General features: G+C 43.1%; 1 protein-coding gene and 1 pseudogene across 11 annotated transcripts in view; both read right to left on the bottom strand.

Moving 5' to 3' along the window:
- The window catches only part of DZIP1L (DAZ interacting zinc finger protein 1 like), a 55,554-nt gene that overhangs the window by 23,797 nt on the left and 7,136 nt on the right, over positions 1 to 24,621 (bottom strand). For 10 of the 11 annotated variants that reach the window (XR_004182277.1, XM_009201647.4, XM_031663730.1 and 7 more), the window contains exons 2-7: positions 18,944 to 19,525; positions 13,198 to 13,282; positions 10,315 to 10,436; positions 5,523 to 5,684; positions 1,459 to 1,587; positions 43 to 105 (exon numbers count right to left, since the gene is read on the bottom strand). Coding sequence is in view for 10 of the 11 variants with exons in the window: in XM_009201647.4 (XP_009199911.2) it covers positions 43 to 105; positions 1,459 to 1,587; positions 5,523 to 5,684; positions 10,315 to 10,436; positions 13,198 to 13,282; positions 18,944 to 19,444 (1,062 nt within the window). In the remaining variant the exon portion in view is untranslated. The remainder of the gene's footprint in view (positions 1 to 42; positions 106 to 1,458; positions 1,588 to 5,522; positions 5,685 to 10,314; positions 10,437 to 13,197; positions 13,283 to 18,943; positions 19,526 to 24,621) is intronic. The other variant, XM_021934829.2, reaches the window with a different exon arrangement.
- On the bottom strand, positions 14,758 to 18,937 carry LOC116273829 (annotated as a pseudogene).

The following is a 24,621-nucleotide window of genomic DNA, read 5'->3' as shown; positions in this document are numbered from 1 at the left end:
CACGGGAAACCAAGCTCCCCGAGATCACCCAACAAAAGCTACCTCTTTCTTCTCAGCCACGTGCTCTTCATGCAGTTCCTTCATTTTTCTTTTCCACTCCATTTTCTGAAAAAGATTAAAAGCTTATCAAATGGACCCTTGCAGGTATTAAAACATATTATAAAGCTACAGGAAGTTAAAAGTACTGGCTCATGGGTAGGCAGACAGAGTAGTGGAATAGAATAGAAAATCCAGACAAAGATGGAAATAAATGGAAACAGTATGAGGAGAGGGAGATGGATTATTGACTAATGGTGTTGGAACAAATGGCTAGCTACCAGAAAAAAAATAGGAGGTTGGATCCTTATTACACATCTTAAACCAAAATATATTGTAGGTGGGTCAAAGATTTAACACAAAAAATAAGGCCATAAAAGTACTAAAAGAAAACACAGGAATGTTGTCTTTAAATCTCAGAATGGGAAAGGCCATAAAGAAAATATGAGTAATTGGATAATTTTGACTACATAAACATGAATGTATTGTTGTATGGCCAAACCATAATAAACAAAATTGAAGGACCAACAGAATACTGGGGAAAATAACCACAAGTAGAACAACAAAGGGCTGAGTTAATTTCCATACATTATACAAACTCATAAATTGATAGGGGAAACGTCAATAATAGAAAAGTAGACAAAGAATGTGAACAGAGTTCTCGGGAAAAGAGTGGCCTCTTTATAATGTGAAACCTGTCAAACATCAATCAGCAGAAACACCTTACTGCTGATTGTTAGTTAGACTTTACATTTTTTCTCAAGATTCTCGGACAGCAGAAAGAGAAACACAACATGATTTAACACCTGTACCAACTACCCTTCTTTGCCATGGAATTATCAGTGATACAGACCATTTTATAACCAGACTGCAGTAAAATTCATCCAGGGGTGGCCACAGCCACCTCCTACCAGCCCGTGAGAGCAGACTGCACAAGTCTTCCTGGCTCCATTCAGTGACCTCACATTGATAGCAGGAAATCGGCCATGGTGGGAGTATTTACACCATGGAAATTGGCAAATGCTACAAATTAAAGTTTTTTAGTTCCAGAGAGCTGTTTGCTAAACAACTACCATCACAACACTGGATGCATCCCAAATATCTTCAAACCCAAGAGACTGTCACACTTTCTAAGAGTTGTTTCCAACTAGGTTAGAATTAGAATGGGGCAAAGGTGTCAAATAAGAGACAGAGTTTTATGTATTTTTTAAAAGATCTTAGGCAAATCTGACATTGCACACATACCACCAGCCTCACCTGAGAACCCTATTCATTCTATGCTTTCATGTACTGGCAGAAGGTCTAAAAATACAGAACTTTGATGTCCTTCAACTTCTCTACATTCATAAATGAGAGAATATATTGGAAGAGAAGATGGCTCTCGGCTTCCTCTGGGAAGAAAGGCATGGAGCATCAGCTCACCTGAATTTCTGTCTTCTCTCTCAGGGCCTGAAGCTCCTGTGCCTGCCGGAGCCACTCCTCTGACTCCTCATCTCGCAGTGATCCCAGGTTGGACTCCATCACACTGTGGGACTGCAGTGCCCGCAGTTTCTGAAAAGGCCAGGGCACAGTTTTATTCAGATGAAGATCTCATCATGATGTCAGATCAGAGGGGCACGCCTTACCCAACTCATCCTCCCAACTTATCCTCACTAGATACCTACACGCCTACAAATATTCACACAAATCAGCATTCCCCTGCACGAGGGCTCTCCTTGGGGGCTCAGCCCTTGCATAGAAAAAGCAATTCCATGGAAGAACAAATTAAAGAGTGTAGTTTCCATTTCACTTAAATTCTGCTATACTCAATATCCTGAGCTCTCCTGACTGCTGCCCCATTTCTTCCTCAGTCTGGAATAAGCTGATGAGAATGAGACTCTTAGAGCCTATGGGAGGGTCTCAGGCACCCCAAGCCACTCCTTGAGGACTCCTGCCTCTCTCCCTACAAAACATCCTGGCTGTCTCCAGAAAGGGCTTTGCACAGCTTGGAGTAGAGTCATCGATACCTGGTGATTCCTGGGCTAGTAGTGTGTGTGACCTGAAGGAAAAGGTACAGAAAATTGGATCAAAGAGAGGATGCCTTTCCACCCACCTATGATTATTTCTTATAATATATGACTGGTGTAGTAACAAAAGCAACGTATTTCCATCTGTATGACTGTATAAAACTCATAAGCCCCATTAAGGCTTTAAGGAAGTAACTGCAAGTGCCTAAGTTTAACTTGGCATCATTCTTGCTAACACTTCTCAACTATTGCTAAGCAATAGTGGTTCCAAAGGTTAACAGTTTCTAAACTCCTTGAATATTATCAGAGAGTCAAATGCTTGATCAGATGTATGCACACCTCCCGGGTTCTGATGTGTCACTCCTGGTTTCCATATGCTGCTTATGACACACCGCAGAGCTGACTTTCTTGGCATTACAAACTTTCATGATATTTTCATTTAGCTAGACACTCCTTTGGCATCTCAGTTTACCCCGGGTCTAATCTAAAGTTCTCTCTTTAGTCAGGTGACATAGCCAAAGTAAGCTCTCAGACTTCTGTATCAAGCAAAAAGTTTGGAGGAAAAAAATATTTTCAAAATACATAGAGTTTTCATTGGCCTTCCTCACATCAGGGAGAATCGGTTTTTGCATTTTGAAAATGGACGTCTTACAGCGTTTTATTTAACAGTCATTCTAAATGGAATCTTGCTTGTTTTTACCCTTAAAATTTTTTTTTAAATAAATTAACAAAATGACTACCCAACTACACTGAGAATTTGGTATCCAGTTTGATTCCTATACTTTAATAAAACAATAAAATATTGAAAGGAGACACGGGTAAGACACACAAACATACAAACACAATATAAATAATCCTATAGGGGAAAGGTTTTTAAAAAAGAATAAGATGGACTGAGCGCAGTGACTCAAGCCTGTAATCCCAGCACATTGGGAGGCTGGGATGGGCAGATTACTTGAGGCCAGGAGGCCAGCCTGGGTAACATGGCGAAACCCCATCTCTACAAAAAATATGAAAATTAGCTGGGTGTGGTGGCACGTGCCTGTAGTCACAGCTACTCAGGAGGCTGAAGGAGGATCACTTGAGCCTGGGAGGTCAAGGCTGCAGTGAGCCGTGATTGTGTCACTGCACTTGAGCCTGGGCAACAGGGTGAGAACCTGTCTTAAAGAAAAAAAAAAAAAAAGATAGGATGTTCCAATTTAGGAGAATGTGATCCAAGTTAAAAAGGATATCATGGATGATAAGGATTATGTCCTCATTCACCGAAACTCATAATTTTCTGATCAAAAGTAACCCTTTGACCCTTGAAGAGGCGGTTTCTGAACAACAACTTGAAATTCCTATCAATACCTATTTATCAAACGTCTAGTCAGCTAGCACTGTGTCGGGGAAGTGTGGGGGTCAGGAGATGTTTGCATGCGCTTGGGAAGGATGGATGTGGAGCTGTGTATTAGGAGCATGAGGTCAGTAGTGGAGCAGCATCTTCTCTTCCACAATCATGCCTGGCCCAGCTGGGAAGCATTTTGGATGGAATGGTGTCATTTTAGGGAGCCCCCACCCCCACCCCAGTGCACACAGAGTTCTCATATCAACCCGTCCACCTTCCACCTTTGGCTTTCCATCTCAGACAGGAATGATGGAGCACCCAAGACTCCAGGCATATGACAATTTCCTTTTGAAAAAAAATTTGCCTAGGTGTTTCTTTAGGTAAAACATGGAATGATTGTGAAAAAAGCTATTAGACGGTTCATTTTCAAAAACAAGATTCTCCTTGATCTAGGAGGACCAATGAGAGATAAATACATTTAAAAAATATTTTTCCTTAAAACTTTTTCCTTGATACAGTTTTAGTCATACAGGTTTATATGGGAAGATATGGTCAAGGGATAACTTTTTTTTTTCTTTTGAGACGGAGTCTCACTCTGTCACCCAGGCTGGGGTGCAGTGGTGCGATCTCAGTTCACTGCAACCTCTACCTCCTGGGTTCAAGTTATTCTCCTACCTCAGCCTCCCAAGCAGCTGGGATTACAGGCACCCGCCACCACACCCAGCTAATTTTTGTATTTTTAGTACAGACGGGGTTTCGCCATGTTGGCCATGCTGAACCACCCACCTTGGCCTCCCAAAGTGCTGGGATTACAGGCGTGAGCCACTGCGCCCAGCCCAGGGATAACTTTAATAAGGTTTTCCTGCATAAACTTGATAGTATATCCAGTAGAAGAATAGGACCTTTGGAAATTAAAGAGCTAGGTTCAAATCCCAGCTCCATCTCTTCCTAGCTAAGTGACCTTGGGCAAGTTATATGGCCTCAATTTCTTCACCTATAAAGAAAGAATGATAGCTGGGCACAGTGGCTCACGCCTGTAATCCCAGCACTTTGGGAAGCTGAGGTGGGCGGATCATTTGAGGTCAAAAGTTCCAGACAAGCCTGGTCAACATGGTGAAACCCCGTCTCTTCAAAAAATACAAAAATTAGCCAGGCACGGTGGCACACGCCTGTAATCCCAGATACTCTGGAGGCTGAGGCACGAGAATCACTTGAACCCGGGAGATGGAGGTTGCGGTGAGCCAACACCGCACCACTGCACTTCAGCCTGGGCGACAAAACGAGAGAATGAGAACAAGAAAGGAAGGTGAGGGGAGGGAGGGAAGGAGGAAGGGAGGGACGGAGGGAGGAAGGGAGGGAGGGAGGGAGGGAGGAAGGAAGGAAGGAAGGAAGGAAGGAAGGAAGGAAGGAAGGAAGGAAGGAAGGAAGGAAGGAAGGAAGGAAAGAAGGAAGGAAGGAGAGAAAGAAAGAAAATAGCTTTAAAAAAAAACTTCAAAAAAAAGTACTAAACTAGTAATGCACCTATTTTGAGAATGTTATGGTTGGTTGCTATGAAGATGAAAAGTTAGTGTATATAAAGTATACTGCATGGGGGCTGGAAAATAGTAAATACAGTCAGTAAATGGTAGGTATTATGTCTGACCTCTGAAGACCCCAACACAGTGTCTGGCATGTAACCAGGATTCAGGGAATATTTGTTGGGAGAAAAACGCATTCATTTAAATTTTATCCCATTTCTTGTCCAGTGATGAAACCCCTTGGCAAAAATAAGAATAATACCTAGAGATATTACTATACACCAGATATACTACTGATATATTACTATATGCTAGATAATGTTACATAGTGTATGTGTACTAATTTAACCCTCTCAGCAGCCTATCTTACAGTCATAAAACTGAGGCATGAGGAGGTTAACTAACTCATCCAAGGTCTCACAGCCAGTATGTGACACAGCAGTGATTCAACCCCAAGGCCTCTGATATCTGGGCCTCTAATATCAGGCCTCTGATAACTGGCTTCTGATAACTGACCTCACAGTGTTTTAGTTTCCAATAGCAGATGAAATAAAACTAGTACAAACCAAGATATAAATTTTGAGAATAAGCAGATTTCCAACAAAAGAACTTTGAAAAGCCTTTTATGTTGGGTACCTCTTCTAGTGTAGAGTTCTGGTTGGCAACATTTTTAAATTCATCCCAAAATAATTTTTTTAGTTTGTCTATTTCCCCATAAAGTTTGGTCCACTCTTGTTCTTTCCATTTATCAAATTCTTTCTTAGCTTCTACTTCCCTCTGATGAATGATCTCTGCTTCCTACAAAGAAGAGCAAGAACAATATGATGATTAATTCCACATCACAGCAAATATTTACTAAGACCTGCTTAGGCTTCCTTGTCTATCCAAGTCACTATGGAGACCCAAAGAACATTCATCCCACAGTTCCCGTTGTTTGGACTTGGGAGGACCAGTCTAAGCCAGTCTTACCTGAACTGTAAAGTCTCTTGAGTATAAGGACTTGTTTCTTTTTCTCTATGCAGGAATACCTCTGAGATATTACAGGTTCAGTCCCAGACCACCACAATAAAGAGAATATCGCAATAAAGCAAGTATTGGAATAAAGCAAGTATCACAATAAAACAAGTGTGTCATACAAATATTTTTGCTCCCCAGTGTATATAAAAGTTGCATTTACGCTAGACTGTAACCTACTAAGTGTTCTATAGGATTATGTATAAAAAAAGTACATAACTTTATTTAAAAATATTGTATTGCTTAAAAACAAAGATAAATAGCTAGGACCTAATTAAACTAAAGAGCTTTTGCATGGCAAAAGGAACAGTAAGCAGGGTAAACAGACAACCTACAGAGTGGAAGAAAATCTTCATAATCTATGCATCTGACAAAGGACTAATATCCAGAATCTATAATGAACTCAAACAAATCAGTAAGAAAAAAACAAACAATCCCATCAAAAAGTGGGCTAAGGACATAAATAGACAATTCTCAAAAGAAGATATACAAATGGCCAACAAGCATATGAAAAAATGCTCAGCATCACTAATGATTGGGGAAATGCAAATCAAAACCACAATGCGATACCACCTCACTCTTGTAAGAAGGGCCATAATCAAAAAATCAAAAAACAGTAGATGTTGGCATGGATGCGGTGATCAGGGAACACTTCTACGCTGCTGGTGGGAATGTAAACTAGTACAGCCACTATGGAAAACAGTGTGGAGATTCCTTAAAGAATTAAAACTAGGGCTGGGTGCAGTGGCTCACACCTGTAATCCCTGCACTTTGGAAGGCCGAGGCAGGCAGATGGAGACCATCCTGTCTAACACAGTGAAACCCTGTCTCTACTCAAAATTCAAAAAATGAGCTAGGCGTGGTGGCATGCACCTGTAGTTCCAGCTACTCAGGAGGCTGAGGCAGGAGAATCGCTTGAACCCAGAAGGTGGAGGTTGCAGTGGGCTGAGGTCGCACCATTGCACTCCAGCCTGGGTGACAGAGCGAGATTCTGTCTCAAAAAAATAAATAAATAAATAAAGAATTAAAACTAGAACTACCATTTGATCCAGCAATCCCACTACTGGGTATCTACCCAGAGGAAAAGAAGTCATTATTCGAAAAAGATACTTGCACACACGTTTACGGTACCATAATCCACAATTGCAAAATCGTGGAATCAAACTAAATGCTCATCAATCAATGAGCAGATAAAGAAACTGTGAGATATATATATATCTCACAGTTATATATATATATATATATATATATGAAGGAATACTACTTAGCCATAAAAAAGAATGAATTAACAACATTTGCAGTGACCTGGATCAGATTGGAGACTATTATTTTAAGTGAAGTAACTCAGGAATGGAAAATCAAACATGTATGTTTTTACTGATATGTAGGAGCTAAGCTATGAGGACACAAAGGCATAAGAATGATACAATGGACTTTGGGGACTTGAGAGGAAGAATTGGGGGGGGGGCAAGGAGTAAAAGACAACAAATATGGTTTTGCAGTGTATATCGTTCAGTGATGGGTGCACCAAAATCTCACAAGTCACCACTAAAGAACTTACTCATGTAAACAAATGCTACCTGTACCCCAATAACTTATGGAAAAATAAAAAAATAATAATAAAAATTTTAAAAAATACTTTATTGCTAAAAAATGCTAACGATCATCTGATCCTTTAGTAAGTCATAATCTTTTTGCTGGTGCTGGGTCTTCCCTTGAGGTTGATGGCTGCTGACTGATCAGGGTTGGGTGCTGTGGCAATTTCTTAAAATAAGACAACAGGCCAGGCATAGTGGCTCACGCCTGTAACCCCAACACTTTAGGAGGCCGAGGTGGGTGGATCACTTAAAGTCAAGAGTTCAAGACCAACCTGTCCAACATGGCAAAACCCCTGTCTCTACTAAAAATACAAAAAATTAGCCAGGTGTGGCAGCACATGCCTGGAATCTGTTACTCGGGAGGCTGAGGCAGGAGAATCACTTGAACCTAGGAGGCGGAGGTTGCAGTGAGCCAAGATCATGCCACTGCACTCCAGCCTGGGTGACAGAGCAAGACTCTGTCAAAAAAAAAAAGACACCAGTGAAGTTTGCCACATGGACTGACTCCTCCTTTCATGAAAGATCTCTCTGTAGCATGAGATGCTCTTTGGTAGCATTTGACACACAGTAGAATTTCTTTCAAAATCAGAGTCAATTCTCTTAAACTTTACTGCTGCTTTCTCGACTAAGTTTGTGTAATATTTTAAGTCCTTTCTTATCATTTCAACAATGTTCACAGCATCTTCAGCAATAGTAGAGTCCATCTCAAGAAATTCCTTTATTTGCTCATCCATAAGAAGCAATTCCTCAACCATTAGTTTTATCATGAGGTTGCAGCAATTCAGTCCCATCTTCAGGCTCCACTTCTAAGTCTATTTCTCTTGCTATTCCCACCACATCTGCAGTGGCTTCCTCCACTGAAGTCTTGAATCCCTTAAAGTCATCCAAGATGGCTGGAATCTATTTCATCCAAACTCCAACCTCCTCCAAAGAATCACACATTTGCTTAATGGCATCCAGAATGGCAAATCCTTTCCAAAAGGTTTTCAATTTACTTTGCTCATATCCATCAGAGGAATCACTATCTAGACAGCTATAACCTTACAAAATGTATTTCTTAAATAATAAAACTTGGAAGTCAAAATTACTCCTCGATTCATGGGCTGCAGAATGGATATTGTGTTAACAGGCTTGAAAACAATACAAATCTCCTTGTACATCTCCACCAGAGCTCTTAGGTGACCAGGAACATTGTCAATGAGCAGTAATTATTTTGAAAAGAATCTTTTTTTAGCAGTAGATCTCAACAGTGGGCTTAAAATATTCAGTAAACCATGCTGTAAACAGCTGTGCTGTCATCTGGACTTTCTTGTTCCATTTTTGGAGCACAGGTAGAGTAGAGCTAGCATAATTCTTAAGGACCCTAGAATTTTCACAGTAGCAAATGAGCATTGGCTTCAACTTAAAGTCACCAGCTGTATTAGACCCTAACAAGAGAATCATGCTGTTCTTTGAAATTGTGAAGCCAGGCATTGTCTTATCTCTAGCTATAAAAGTTCTAGATGGCTTCTTCCTATAGAAGGTTATTTTTTCTACACTGAAAATCTGTTTAGTACAGTTACCTTCATCAATGATCTTAGCTAGATCTTCAAGATAACTTGCTGCAGCTTCTATATTAGCACTTGCTGCTTCACATTGCACTTTCATTGCTATGGAGATGGCTTCTTTCCTTAAACCTATGAACCAACCTCTTATAGCTTCCAACTTTTCTCCTGCAGCTTTGTCACTCTCAGCCTTCATAGAAGTGAAGAGAGTTAGGTCCTTGCTCTGGATTAAGCTTTGGCTTAAGGGAATTTTGTGGCTGGTCTGATCTTCTATCCAGACCACTAAAACTTTCTCCATCTCAGTAATAAGGCTGTTTCACTTTCTTATCATTTGTGTGGTCAGTGGAGTCGTACTTTAAATTTCCTTCAAATCTCCCTTGTATTCACAACTTGGCTGTTTGGCACAAGAGGCCTGCCTCTCAACCCATCTCAGCTTTCGACATGCCTTCGTCACTAAACTTAATCATTCCTACTTTTTGATTTAAAGTGAGAGATGCTTAAGTTTGCCATCTTATATGGACAGTTTGTGGCACCCCAAAACAATTACAACAGTAACATCAAAGATCACTGATCACAGATCACCATAACATTATTTTTCATAATAATGAAAAAGTTTGAAATATTGTGAGAATTACCAAAATGTGATACATAGACATGAAGTGAGCACAAGCTGTTGGAAAATGATGCTGATAAACTTGCTCAACACAGAGTTGGCACAAACCTTCCATGTGCAAACAATACAATGTCTGTGAAACACACAAAACACAAAAAAAGAGGTATGCCTGTATTCGTCACAATACCCACTATGCAGCTGGTGCTCAATAAATGCATGCTGAGGGGATGAATAATGAAGGGATGAGCAGGGTAACTTCATGTATTTTCATTCTACAAACATTTACCGAGCATCTTCCCTGCGCTGAGTTCTGGAGCTTTCAGAATCAAACCCAGTCTTTGTCCTCAAAAAGTTAACTTACAGTATTGTGTACGAAGCTAAAATTCAGGTGCAAATGTCCTCAGAGGGTGCTGACTAATGCAGGAAACTGCAACTCTCTGCTCTACTTTCGTCCACATAAGTCTGGCAAAAATAATTCAATTTTCCTTTCCAGGCTACCTAAAATCGTTTGCCATGTCCGAGAAGGCACTATCCCAGTTCTGACTCCCAGCTCTGGGAAACCAGTTGGAACGTTTGCCCTGTGGGATTCATGTGCATCAAGGGTCTCCTGGGGTAGGTCCATGACCTGGGTCTCCCTGATGTTTTCTCTCCCTGCCCACCTGGAGCTGCCGCTGCCTCTCCGCCTCCCTCTGGGCTTCCAGCTCCTCTTGGGTCCACTTTAGTTTGGCCCGTAGCTCTTCTAACACCTCTTCCACTGGCTGTTCCTGCTTCTTCTGTTTTCCTGTGGGGTCCATGCAAAGACAGGTGATCAGTTTAAGTGCAAAAATCAAGGGAGTGTAGTTTCTCACCTCATCAATCAGCCACATCTCGGTCTGAAACCAGCTTCACTACTTAGTACATTGACCTTGGGCAAAGAACATAACCTCCCTGTCCCTCTGTTTCCCCAAACTGGAAAATAGACATAACAATAGCACCTAACTCAGAGAGCTGCTGTGAGGATGAAATGTGAGAATGCAAAGTGCTTAGCGTAGTGCTTAGCATAGTGCTTGGCACAACAGCTCAAAAAATGTGAATTACTATTGTACTGTCACTTAAAGTAAGTATTTTGACAGTACTGACATATGGAAATAGAAATTTAAAATTACTGTAGTAACAGAACAGAACATCAAATAGCATGTACACCAATTATCAATAAAAAGAACATATCTATGTATCCTGACAGTAATCAGAGAGAATTTTAAAGTAATAAAAATCATTGTAGTTTTAAGTTCACTGTTTTCAGTAATGTACGTGTATACTTTTAAATGTCAGGCCAGGCGCGGTGGCTCATGCCTGTAATCCCAGCACTTTGGGAGGCCGAGGCGGGCTGATCATGAGGTCAACACTAGCCTGACCAACATGGTGAAACCCCGTCTCTACTGAAAAAACAAAAAAAATTAGCCGAGTGTGGTGGCGGGTGCCTGTTACCACAGCTACTCGGGAGGCTGAGGCAGAAGAATCACTTGAACCCCGGAGGCAGAGGTTGCAGTGAGCCAAGATAGCACCAATGCACTCTAGCCTGGGAGACAGAGCAAGACTCCGTCTCAATAAATAAATAAATAAATTTCAAATGAAAAAGAAGCAGCATGTATTATAAAGAATCAAAGCTCCTTTAAGTGTATACTTTAAATTGTTTAAGTGAACAAAAAGATTCAGAATAAATTATAAAAAGCATCCTAACTAAACCACATACTGATGATAAAGCAAGAGTTCAGGGTCAAAAAAGAATCCAATTATTCTTGAACATTTGTTACTTTTTAAAGCATATTTAGTGATTACTAGATAAATCATACTGTTATTAAAATTCTAAGCCTTTTCTTTGAAAAGCGATGTGGCTTTTCTCAGGTTGGACATTTTACAAACAAGCAATTTTTAGTTGCAGTAGAAATTAAACTGCTTTAACAACATGATTTGAGGCGACTGTGGAATAAGAGAGCAGGGCATCCGGGAAGTCAGCTGCCTGCGAATAAAGAGGCCATGACCATCAACATAGCAAAAGTGATCTTAAGAACACATTTCTCTCTCCTTACAGCACTTTACATTAAGGAAATAAGAAGAGCTATGCACAAAGATTGACATGCAAGAATACCAATCATCATGTGATTTATAATAAAGAAATGTTGGGGTAAGCCATATATTCAACAGGAGGAAATTGTGAAATAAATTATGATAGCCACTTAATGAAATACTATTCGGCCATTAAAAAATCACATTTTCAAAGATAATTTAATGACATTGGAAAATATGACATATTCTTAAATGAAAATAAGCAATAATCAAAGCACACACTATATGATTATATATGTCTACAGAAAAAAAATGACAGAGAATACACCAAAATATTAACTGCTGGTGATATTGTCCATGGTTTTTATTTTCTCTTTTCTAATTTCCTGTATTTAAATTTTCTATATCAGAGACACATTTCTATTCAAAAAAAATTGAAGGCATGGAAAATTTATTTTTCCTTATAGCCTCCAATGCAGACCTAAGAAGAATTAGATATGCATTAAATACATAGTTTTAGGTAAGTGGTACTTTTTTTATGAAAAGGGAATTTAAATGACGGAAAATAGGAAAAGATGTACTTAATGGTATTTTTACATCTATATTTGTTTTATGTTTTAACTAATATTTCTTGTTGAACCTCAGAAAGGGAATATAGGTTGAGCGCAGTGGCTCACGCCTATAATCCCAGCACTTTGGGAGGCCAATGCAGGCATATCGCTTGAGCCCAGGAATTTGAGACCAGCCTGGCCAACATAGTGAGACCTCATCTCTACGAAAAATGTTTAAAATGAGTCAGGTATGGTGGTATGTGCCTGTAGTCCCAGCTACTCAGGAGGCTGAGGGAGGGGGATCGCTTGAGCCCAGGAGGTGGAGGCTGCAGAGGAGCCGAGATCAAGCCACTGCACTCCACCCTGGGTGACAGAATGAGACACTGTTTCAAAAGTGAATGTAAAATATGCAAATCTCTTTATGGGGAAAACATACAGCCTTGTTCCTCATTTTGGAATCTGAAGTTGTAAAATTAAAGTGATTAGGTCATGATAATCTCAAGTATGTAGAAAAGTCAAAGAACTGGTCTGACTGCCCATTCACCCCATTTAGGCTTATTCGTGGCTGGCATCAGGAAATTGCAGATTCGCAGAAGGCTGGAAGGTAAGAGCCTTTCAAAGTCACTCCATCTGACTGCCCCATTCACAGTGAAGGCCACTGAGACACAGAGGGGAAAGCATGGACCAAGGTTACATAATAAATAGGGACAGAGCTAAGACTGAAATCTACCTGTCTGACTCCAGCCTTTCTTTACACATGGGGTCAGAAATCCTTCCAACCCATGTGGGCTCCCCTGGTGGTGGATGGTGGGATCATCCCCTCCCCAATTGGACAGTGAGTTTCTGAGAGCAGTTTGGGTGGTATAGGTAGTCGCCACCCACTGAATACCAGCCCCCGGCCCTTCCACAGTCCCAGAAGGGGCCCGGGCTGCTGTCTGGACTCACCACCTTCTGCCACGCCTGCATGCCTGCGCTGGATGTGGCCCTGGAGAAAGGTGGCATTCATGAATGTCTTGTCACACAGGTGGCACTATACAGAGAGGAAGCAATGGGGAGTATAGGATTAGGTCACCTGAGTCAGCCTGGGATTTTCCCTATATCAAAGCCCCCATCCCCTTGGGACCCCTGGGCTGCTTCAGAAATAAAGAATTTAATTTACTGAGCAAGGCAATGATGTCAACCCATGCTGCCCACTAGGATCACCTGGGGAGCTTTAAAATACCACCAGTGTCCCGGGAAACTGCGAACACTGACTGGATATTTGATGATACTAAGGAATTTCTGTTGCTTTATCAGAGAGTGATGATGGTGTTTGTCTATGTTTAAAAGTCAGTCTTTTTCTTTTAGAGACACAAATAGAGATATTGAAATATTACAAATAAAATCATATTGCTAATATGCTTCAAAATAATCCAGAAGTGGGAGAAAGTGTGCAGGGGAAGAGACGCAACAACAGTGGCCACGGGTTGATACTGTTAGTGCATAGATAAAGGTTCATTAAATGATTCTCTCTACTACTGTATATGCTTGAAATTTTCCATAATAAAAATTTTTTTAAATATGCCAATGTCTATGTCTCACCCCAGAGTAGAGAACCACCAGAGGCAGGGGTTAGCAGATAAACAGCATCTGTAATTCCACATCCCTCTCCTAAGACATTTCAGACATAAGCAATCTATCTACATCATCTTCTCACTGTAAAATTTCAGAATTCTTCTCAACACAGCTTTGGAGGCTGCCATTGCTAGTTAATCCATAGGCAGATTATTTGCTATCTTTGCAGACAATTATGACAGGAATTGCCAGTTGTCCCCCAATACCCATTTTCCTTTTCTTCCTTGGCAATAGTAAGTCCTGTGGCCAATGAGAATAAACACTCTATGTCCCAACCTTCCTAGCAACCAGGTGTGTCCACAGGCCTTACTACTAAAAGGGTTCTGACCCTTTTAATCATAAACATCATATCAATCACATCAATTTGTTATCAATTAATAATATATCGTAACGATTCCTTCTGTCCCACTGTGATATTGTGATACAATAAGAATGTAGGCTGGGCACAGTGGCTGACACTTAAAATCCTAGAACTTTGGGAGGCTGTGGTGGGTGGATCACTTGAGCCCAGGAGTTCGAGACTAGCCTGGGCAACCTGGAGAAACCCTGTCTCTACAAAAAATTAGCCAAACATGGTGGTAGATGCTTATAGTCCTAACTACTCAGGAGGCTGAGGTGGGGGGATTACCTGAGCCTAGGAGGTTAAGGCTGCAGTGAGCCATGATCAGACTGCAGCCTGGGTGACAGAGTGAGACCCTGTCTCAAAAAAAAAAAAAAAAAAATGTAAATTTGGTCTTTGTTCCTAGTTTCTGGCAGGGAGCTCCTAAAACACTTAAAACAAGCTTGTTTAACCTGCAGCCCATAGGCCATATGTGGCCCAGAACAGCACAAATTTGTAAACTTTCTTAAAACATTGTGAGATTTTTAGGAATTTTTTTTTTTTTTTTTTTTTAGCTCATCAGCTATCATTGTTAGTGTATTTTATGTGAGGCTCAAGACAATTCTTCTTCTTCCAGTGTGGCCCAGGGAAGCCAAAAGATTGGACACCCTTGACTTAAAATCTTCAGAGTGATAAGGGTGATAAAAGCATCTTTTGTGATAATATTTGGTCTTAGTCCCCAGTTCATGACACAAGAGATTCTGAGATCTTTGGAATCTCCAGAGTAATAAGAGCATCTACTATAGTTTGAATGTTTGTTCCTTCCAAATCTCATGTTGAAATTTAATCTCCAATGTGGCAGTGTTGAGAGGTGGGGCCTAGTGGGAGGCATCTGGGTCATGGGGCAGATCCCTCATATACAGATTAATGCCCTCCCTTGAAGGTGAGGGAGTTCTCATTCTTATTAGTTTGACAGAGCTGGTTGTTAGAAAGAGCTTGGCACCTCCCTCTCCCCTTACTTCCGCTCTTGCCATGAGCTCTGCATAGGCCAGCTCCCCTTCACCTTCCACCAGGAGTGAAAGCAGCCAGAGGCCCTCACCAGGTGCCCAGTCTTGAACCTTCCAGCCAGCAGAACTGTGAGTCAAATAACCTCTTTTCTTTATAAATTACCAGCTTCTGGTATTCCTTTATAGCAACACTAAACTTACTAAAACAGTGTTTTTTGTATGCTAATGAAAGGACTGGTGGCTGGGCACCTTCTGCCCCACCCCACAAATGACTTTCTGGTGACCAACCCCCATCCTTTTTTCCTTTGGCTCAACAGCCAAAGGATGCTGGGCTCAGCTAATCCTCCCAGGATGGGGGTTGGTCACCAGAAAGACCAAGGCATGGGGAGAGGGTTGGAACTTTCAGCCCCACCCTCCAGCCCCCAGGGAGGGAAGAGGGGCTGGACTACTAAGCCATGGCCAATGATTTAATCAATTATGCATGCTTGGTGGAATCTCCATAAAACCCCTAAATGATGGGATTTAGAGAGTTTCCAGATGGGTAAATACTGAGGTGCTAGGAGTTGGCACACCCAGAAAGGGCAGAGAAGTTCTGAGTCCCTTCTCCCATACCTTATACTCTCTTGTCCTCAGTGCATCTCTTCCATTTGACTATTCTGACTTCTATCCTTATAACAAACTGGTAATAAAGTGTCTTCTTCCTGAGTTTTGTGAACCCTTCTAGCAAATTATTGAACCTCAGGATGGAGTTACAGGAACCCTCAATTTGTGGCCAGTTAGAAGTACAGGAGGCCTGGGTATCTGAAGTGGACCAGTCTTATGGGACTGATCCCTTAACTCCTTAACTCATGGGATCCGATGCTGACTGCAGGTAGATAGTGTCAGAATTGAAATGAAGGGCACCCAGCTGGCATTAGAGAATTGGTTGGTGTAAGGAAAAAAAACACACATTTGGTGTCAGAAGTGTTATGAGCAGAAATAGGTAACCCACCCATCCACAAACTATGAATGTCTTAAAAACCTGAACCAGCATGACTTGTGCCCACATCCTCAGAGCCTGGCACAGGGCCTAGCCGCCATGACAATTTTTATTAAAGGAAAAACGTCCCCAATCCATACTTCCGCGGAGACACATTCAAATGCTCATGCTGCTTTGGGAAATGAACTGTCACTTAGTAGTATAATGGAGTCAGTATTCCAGAATAGGCCTGGCTCCACCAATCCCTTGTCACACATAGATTCAACACATAAACACACACACACACCTTTACACAACACACTCCTCTACATACACATACAAATCCTCCATCATACATAAATGTGCACGCACTCACACCCTCTATAAACACACTCTTAGACACATATACATCCTTCTTTTACATACGCATCCTTACACACTCTCCATAAGTATATAACACACTCTTACTCACATATATACCCTTCATTCATTCATTCACACACACACAAACACTATTTTTTTGTTTTTTGTTTGTTTGTTTGTTTGGCAGAGATAGCTGAGGTTTTATTTTGGACCAAAAAAAAAAAAAAAAAAGAAAAGCTATTGAATTGTTTTGTAGCTGGAGGCATGGGCATGGGCAAGTGGGGTCCCTAAGCAGTAAACTCCCCCACTGGTGGGTTGAGGGCTAGGGCTGAGCCTCAGGTGTGTCTCCCATTCCCTGTGCTACCCTGCACAGCAGCCTCCCACCATCATCCCGGGCTCTGGGGCAGCCACAGGAGGGGCAGGCTGAGAGGGGCTGCCGCAGCTGTTCACTTGGGCAGGACGTCAGAGGACTCGGACACCAGCTTCCCATCGCGAGTCTCTATCTTCTTCACAACCACAGTGGCCCTGGTGGAGCTGGTGCAGCTGAAGGAGCTGGAGCCTGCACCAGAGCCAAAGCTGGAGCCCAGGCCGTAGCTGAGGCCAGGGCTTGTTGAGGTCCCTATAGGCTGAGCTCAGACCACCTGCATAGCTGCTGGTGGTCTTTGTATGGATACTCCTGTTCTGCATCCCAGACTCCAGCCGGTTCTCCTCACCCTCCAGCAGCTTCCAGTAGGTGGCGATCTCGATGTCCAGGGCTAGCTTGACATTCATCAGCTCCTGGTACTCATGCAGTTGCAGCGCCATGTCCTGCTTGGTCCGCTGCAGGGTGGCCTCCAGCTCAGAGAGCTTGGTGTTGGCATCCTTAATAGCCAGCTCCCCACACTGCTTGGCATCTGCGATGCCCTCTGGACTTTGAGGCCCTCAATCTCAGCCTGGAGCTGGCTGATACTCTGGTTCATCTCGGAGATCTCAGTCTTTGTACGCTGCAGGTCATCCCTGTGTTTCCCAGCCAGCATTTGCAACTCCTCATACTTGATCTGGTACATGCTCTCAGCCTTAGCCCAGCTGCGGTTGGCGATCTCCTTGTACTGCGCCTTGACCTCAGCGATGATGCTGTCCATGTCAGGGAGCGGCTGCTGTCCACGGACAGCACCACGGGCATGTCCAAGATCTGGGACTGCAGCTCCTGGATCTCCTCTTCGTACAGCCGCCTGAGGAAGTTGATCTCGTCAGTCAGCCCTTCCAAGCGAGACTCCAGCTCGACCTTGTTCACATAACCTTCATCCACATCCTTTTGATGAGGACAAATTCATTCTCCATCTCTGTACACTTATTGATCTCATCCTCATACTTGTTCTTGAAGCCCTCCATAAGGCCCTGCATGTTGCCAAGCTCTGCCTCCAGCTTCAGCTTCTCCTGGCCCAGAGTCTCCAGCTGCCGCCTAAGGTTGTTGATGTAGCTCTCGAACATGTTGACCGAGTTGACTCTGAGCCGTCTTCTGCTGCTGCAGGAGGCTCCACTTGGTCTCCAGTATCTTGTTCTGCTGTTCCAGGAACCGCACCTTGTCGATGAAGGAGGCAAACTTGTTGCTGAGGGTCTTGATCTGCTCTTTCTCCTGGGTGTACATGGCCTGGATGTTGGGGTCCATCTCCAGGTTAAGGGGGCTCAGCAGGCTCTGGTTGACTGTGATGGCAGTGATGCCTACCATGCCACTGGCCCCACCACAGCCTCCACCCAGGCCAACCCAGAAGCTGCTGCTGCCCACTCAGGAGAAGCTCAAGGAGCCAATGCAGGCACTGGGCCTACTCATGTAGGAGCAGCTGCTAAAGGCCCGGGGGCCAGAGGTGGCACCTTGTAGGACTTCTGGGTCACCCTGATGAACATGGTAGAAGCAGAAGCGGAGGCAGGTGGGCTGAACCAGGCGGAGATTCCAGAAGGAGCAGAGAAGCTGCTTCTTGGTCACAAACACTATTAATACACCTTTTTATACATGCTCCAGAGTTGTATCCTTTATAATATAGTACGAGCACACATTACACATCACACACCCTACATACACACAGAGGTACCCTCAAGTATTCACATACACACACATTAAACACACACACATATTCACACCATTTACAAACACACACACACTCTCCATACATTCATGCATATACAAACACTAGACATGCACCCTCTCCATAAACACACACACCTCCAACACATGTACAGTCTACACACACACACACACACACACACTGTAGAACCTAATGAGACACCCCCAGGCTCTCTGGCCACGAGCAGCATCTCTGAAATCTGCTCCTAACCAGTGAGAACAGCCCCCAGCAGCCTTGTGGCCCCAGCAGTGCTGCCCAGTGGCAACAGCTGCCCAGTGGCTGGGGCGCACAGCCCTCCCACCCTGCCTGCCTGGTGGAGATTCCTCACCGTGTGGTAGCTGTGGGCGCCTGTCTGCATTAGCAGCTGCTGCAGGGTGCTGATCATCTTGCGACGCCGGCGGCTCTCCTCCCGCACACCCTTGAGCTCGTCAGCCTGGCGGCCCAGCTCCTGCTGACCACGCTGCTGCTGGCCCAGGCTGGTCTGCAGCCGTGCCTCCAGCTGGGCAATGCTGGCACTCAGGCAATCCTGGCAGTGCAGCAGGTACTCGATGATGAGCTGTGCCAGGCGCAGCACCTTGAGCAGTGCCGGGTCCACAGGCTGCCCACAGCGGTTGCATACCTCCCGGTCCAAGTTGCAGAAGGTGATGCCAGCAATGTTCTCCTGCAGAGTGGCCACATCCAGCTCCCGGGCCACGCGGTCTACATCCAGGGTGCTAATGCGCCTCCAGTCCATGCTATCATGGCGAGGCTGAAACTTGAAGGTGGGGAACGTGTAGGCCCCAAAGAGGGGGCCGCTGAGGCCCTCAGCAGTGGCAGCTGGGGACTGCATGGGCAGAGGAAGCCCTGAGCTGACCACCAGAGGAGGGTGGCACCAAGACCACGGCAGTAGGCCAAGGAGCTGAGAGAAGGCCTGGAAAATGAGAAGAGAGTCCAAGTTAGGTGAGGTGTGTGTGGCTGCACATACTGTATATCTGGCCAGCAAGGGCCTAAGCGGGGCAAAGTGAGGTGCCGTTGCAGCAGCTGTAGCATTCATGGTGTGTGCTGACATGGCCAGAGCTGTGGAAAGAAAATGTGGGCTTTGCAATCACACAGATGTGAATTCGAATGTTCTGCCTTGGGCAAGTCCCTGCACATCTTTAAGCCTCCTGGGTCTAAGGAGGAACATGGGGCCCACTGTGTAGGCGTGTGGTGAGGAATGAGGCAAGTGAAGCACCCAGCCTAGTGCCTGGTACACAGCAGGTCCTCAGTGAGCCCCCTCTGCAAAGCCCACCTCCACTGCAGGAGTGCATGGCAAAGGCCTTTGTCAGCAGGTGGCTATTAAATTTAGAAATGGGTCCTTCTGCAACCCTATTTTTATATCAGGATAAAGTCCAATAACTTGCTGTGAGTGACCAAGGTACCTAATATCTACCCTGTCTTCTCTTTCTCCTGTAACTACAGGATTCTAGTAGAACACGAGTGAACTACCTTTCCCAGCTTCTCCAGCAATAACATGTGATCATATGACTAAGTTCTCTCTCCTGGAATGTGAGTGAAATGATGTCCACCCCTGTCAAGAGGGACTTAAGGGAGTCACGGAGTCTGCCACGTGACGCTCAATCCATCATGGGCTTTTTTAACTTAACAGTTAAGTAAAAAGATCTCCAGTTTGTTTGCCAAGACTCAGATTCTACTCTCAAAACTCTTGGTGAGCATATGAACTGTTCTCTCTGAAGAGGAATTTGACAATATCAATGGGAATTTTGAACATTCCACTACTAAAAATTATAATTACGCTACAGACAAACTCATATGTACAAAGGTACTTGTGAAAAAATTGTCATTGTAGTATCTTTTATACAAGCAAAGTACAAGAAAAAGTAGAAGAAAGCAAAGTACAATGTATCTCTAGGCAATGGAATATTATGCAGCTATCGATTGGTATAAAGCAGACTTATACGTACTGATACGAAATTATAATCTCTGAGAGATATATATGTAAACACACACAAAATACGCATATATACCTCTATTTGTGTTTTAATGACATTAATATAATCATATTTAATAACTCACCAAAGTGAAAGATATATATCATATTAGAATGGTTGTCTATGAGAGGAGGGAGGGAAACGGGAGTGTGGAATGGGGACAAATAAATGAATAGATGGATGGTGTGTGGGTGGTGATGGTCAGATAGACAGGTAAATAGGCCTTCACAGACCAATGATGATCATTATATATGTACATACATATTCAGTCGCCTCTCAGTGTCCATGAGGGATTCGTTCCAGGACCCTCCTCAGATACCAAAATCTACAGATGCTCAAATTGCTTATATAAAATGGTACAGTATTTGCATATACTATGCACATTCTCCCATAAACTTTAAATCATCTCTAGATTATTTATAATACCTAATACAATGTAAATGCTATAAAAATAGCTGTTATACTTAATTATTTAGGAATAATGACAAGAAAAAAAGTCTGTACATGTTCAGTACAGAAGAAACTATCCTTTTTTTTTCCAAATATTTTTGATCCGCAGTTTGTTGTATCTGCAGATGCAGAATCCACAGACATGGAGAGTCTATATATATATACACACACACACATATTTGTACACACACACACATATATATACACACACATATATACACACATATACACACATATATACACATATATACACACACACATATATATACACACACATATATACCCACACACACACATACATATGAAAAGACTCATATTTGTTATAATTAGTTTTATAACGAATAAAATATGCTCATTTATAATTCATATATATGATTCATTTATGTATATTATTTCATAAGCATAGACTGTTTCTGGAAAGATAGACAAGAAGCTATTAGCAATGGCTGCCTCTGGGAAGTGAGAATGGAGATTAGAGGACTTTTATTTTTCACTTTCTGCCTCTCTGTACTATTCAAAGTTCTTACCATCTTCTATCACTTTTATTATTTTTTAAAAGCAAACATAGAACTTCAGTTCTTGCATAAGTGAGAATCTGACTAAGGCAACAAGAGGAACATTTTACCTTATTTAATCAAGTCCTTTCGAGATTACATCATTCAGTCTTCTTTCTTTTTTTTTTTTTTTTTTTTTTTTTTTTTGAGAGACTGTTTTGAACTGTCACCCGGGCTGAAATGCAATGGCGCAATCTCGACTCACTGCAACCTCCACCTCCCGGGTTCACGCAATTCTCCTGCCTCAGCCTCCAGAGTAGCTGGGATTACAGGCGCCCTCCACCACACCCGGCTAATTTTTTGTATTTTTAGTAGAGACAAGGTTTCACTATGTTGGTCAGGCTGGTCTCAAACTCCTGACCTCGTGATCCACCCACCTCGGCCTCCCAAAGAGCTGGGATTACAGGCATGAGCCACCGCACCTGGTCCATGATTCAGACTTTAAAAAGTGCAACAGAAAGTCAAAGAAGTAATCAGCTTCAGAAGTAAGAAGGCCTTTAAAAAATGGTAGGACTAGGCTGGGGGCCACTGTCTTCTTCTGTCTTCTTCTGTGAAAGGCAGTGACAGGCCAGCCCTGCCTACCTCACAGGGTGCTATGAGACTTGGAGAAGATGCAAGGGGAAGGTGCTCAGTGATAACACTGGCAACTCTGCAGAGAGTGCCACCCTCTGTGCTAGATACAAACTCCTAATACAAACCTACAAACAGGTATTATTATTCTCATTTTACAAATTTGGCATCCCTCAAAGGTCATATGTTGAAAACTCAATCCCCAATGCAGCAGTGTTGAGAGATGGTACCTTTAAGAGGTGATTAAGTCACGAAGACTCTGCCCTCATGAATGGATGAATGTCATTATTGTAGGAGTGAGTTAGTTATCACAGGAGTAGGTTCCTGATGAAAGGAGGAATTCGGTCCCTTTCCCTCTTGCTCTTGTGCTTTCTTGACCTTCCACTCTCCACCAAGAGATGATGCTGCATGAAGGCCCTTGCCCAATATTGGACTTCAAGCTCGATATTGGACTTGATATTGGACTTGACATTGGACTTCAAGCTTCCAGAACTGTGAGAAATTTATTTCTTTTCTTTATAAATTACCCAGTCTGTGTTACTCTGTTGGAGAGTACAAAATGGATGAAAACAGGAGGCCAGATTTGAAGTGTAATTGTAGGTTCATCTGGCACCAAAGCTTACGGACTTTGAACCACTCAACATTGATTCTTGGGGCTATTCCTCCTAAAATTTTGCTTTGATCAGATTATCATCCTTTATCCCTTAAACCTCCAATTCATCCATTTACTCACTCCTCATTTATAGTATGCCTATGTGGGTCCTGCCTAAGCTCAGGTCCTGGGCTATGGAGCTATACTAACCACACAGCTGCTCCCCACCCTGGAGCTCAGCACGGCTCCTTATTCCCACTGTACCAAATGCAAACTGCTTAGCCTGGTCTTGAGACTGCCTACAGGATGCCACTAGCCCACCTTTTCAGTTTCAGCTCTATCCTTCCCTTTCTCAGAATCTCTTTCCCAGCAAGTACTCCAAAAAGAAAACCAGCCAGACCTAAGCCCCCCACCATGGCCATGAGAAGACTAGCACATTTCTGCCATGTTATGAGGGAAAAAAAAAAAGGAGTTAGGTGACATGATACTCACCATGCTTAGCTCCAAAGCTGCAACTGTGCCACCAGAGCCTCAGAGACGACTGCTCACAACAAGCTGTGCCTCAGAGCAACAGCAGGTTACCAGGCATGCTGTGGGCAAGGGTAATAAGACACCTGCTTCCTGATGTCCCAGCTTTCAGGTGAGCTCACCTGAGAACTGTACTGTTTAACTATTTAAGCTTTGGCCTCAGATGTTTGCCAACAGTCCTCTCTCTAATAATAAAGTCAAGAACTCTCCATCAGCCACTCTCTCTCTCTCATCTCTCCTCCTACCTGTTTGAATGCTGTTCCTTAAACAGTAACTATTCTTTCCCCTTTCTTTTATGACAGGGTGTGCCAGTGCCCCCTTGATATTCTGCTCTCCACCTGCAACCCATTTCTCCCTGCACGCTATCCCTAGGAATGAGCTCACAGCTTCGGCTACTATAGGCTTGCTCTAGGCTGAGCCTCAGTCACCCCCAAATCTCTGTCTCTGTAGCCCCTCAGTCTCTTGTGGTCTTATACCCAACCATTCCATACTGACTGTGCCAGGAATTGCAAACCCAAGTTCCACCAGGGCCAGAAAAGTAACATTAAATGCACAAAATGTAGCAGATGTGAAAGAAACCACAGTACATGCATGATGATAAACGGCAACTCATTCGCCATCTTAGTGTCCAAGAGACAATAAGGCAGTGGTTCTCAAAGTGTGGTCTCTGGACCAGCAGCATCAGCATCACCTGGGAATTTGTTAGAAATGCAGATCCCCAGACTTACTGATTTAGAATCACTAAATCTGTGGAGTGCTGGATTAGGAAACATTAGGGATCGTGGCAAACCTGAGAGTGCAGGCCCTGCTTAAAGTGGGAAACCACTATTGAGCTCCAGCCACAGAGGAATGGATTTTGTGTTCCTTGTTGGCTAATTCCAAATACACTGAGTGATATTCAAAGACTTTGATGAACTGTTTCCAAACCTGCCTTTCTAGCTGCATCTCCCATGTAACCATATTACTTGCCTTCCACACTTTCATACCTCTGGGCTGTTTATTTTATGTATAAGCACTGTTTTTAAAAGCTTTACAAAGAAGCACTCATATTTCTCAGGACAAGCCCTTGAGGAGGTACTATTATCATCTAAGCCACAGAGAAATAAAGAAGCTTGCCCAAGATCCAGAGGTAAGATTCACACCCAGGCAGCTTGACTCCAGTCTGGGCTCCTAACCCCTATTCTATGCTGCCTCTTGGTATAGATGGTCCTTTGCCACCTCCTTGTGTTCCAACTAAAGGTCGATGCATGTTTCAAGGCCCTGCTAACAAATGATTACCTCCAAATGGGAGTGTAAATTAGTTCAGCCATTATGGAAGACAGTATGGCGATTCCTCAAGGAT

The sequence above is a fragment of the Papio anubis genome, chromosome 2 (assembly GCF_008728515.1).
Source record: "Papio anubis isolate 15944 chromosome 2, Panubis1.0, whole genome shotgun sequence".
NCBI classification, from domain to species: domain Eukaryota; kingdom Metazoa; phylum Chordata; class Mammalia; order Primates; family Cercopithecidae; genus Papio; species Papio anubis.
The sequence above is the reverse complement of the archived record's forward strand: the minus strand, read 5'-3'. Positions and strand labels throughout refer to the sequence as shown.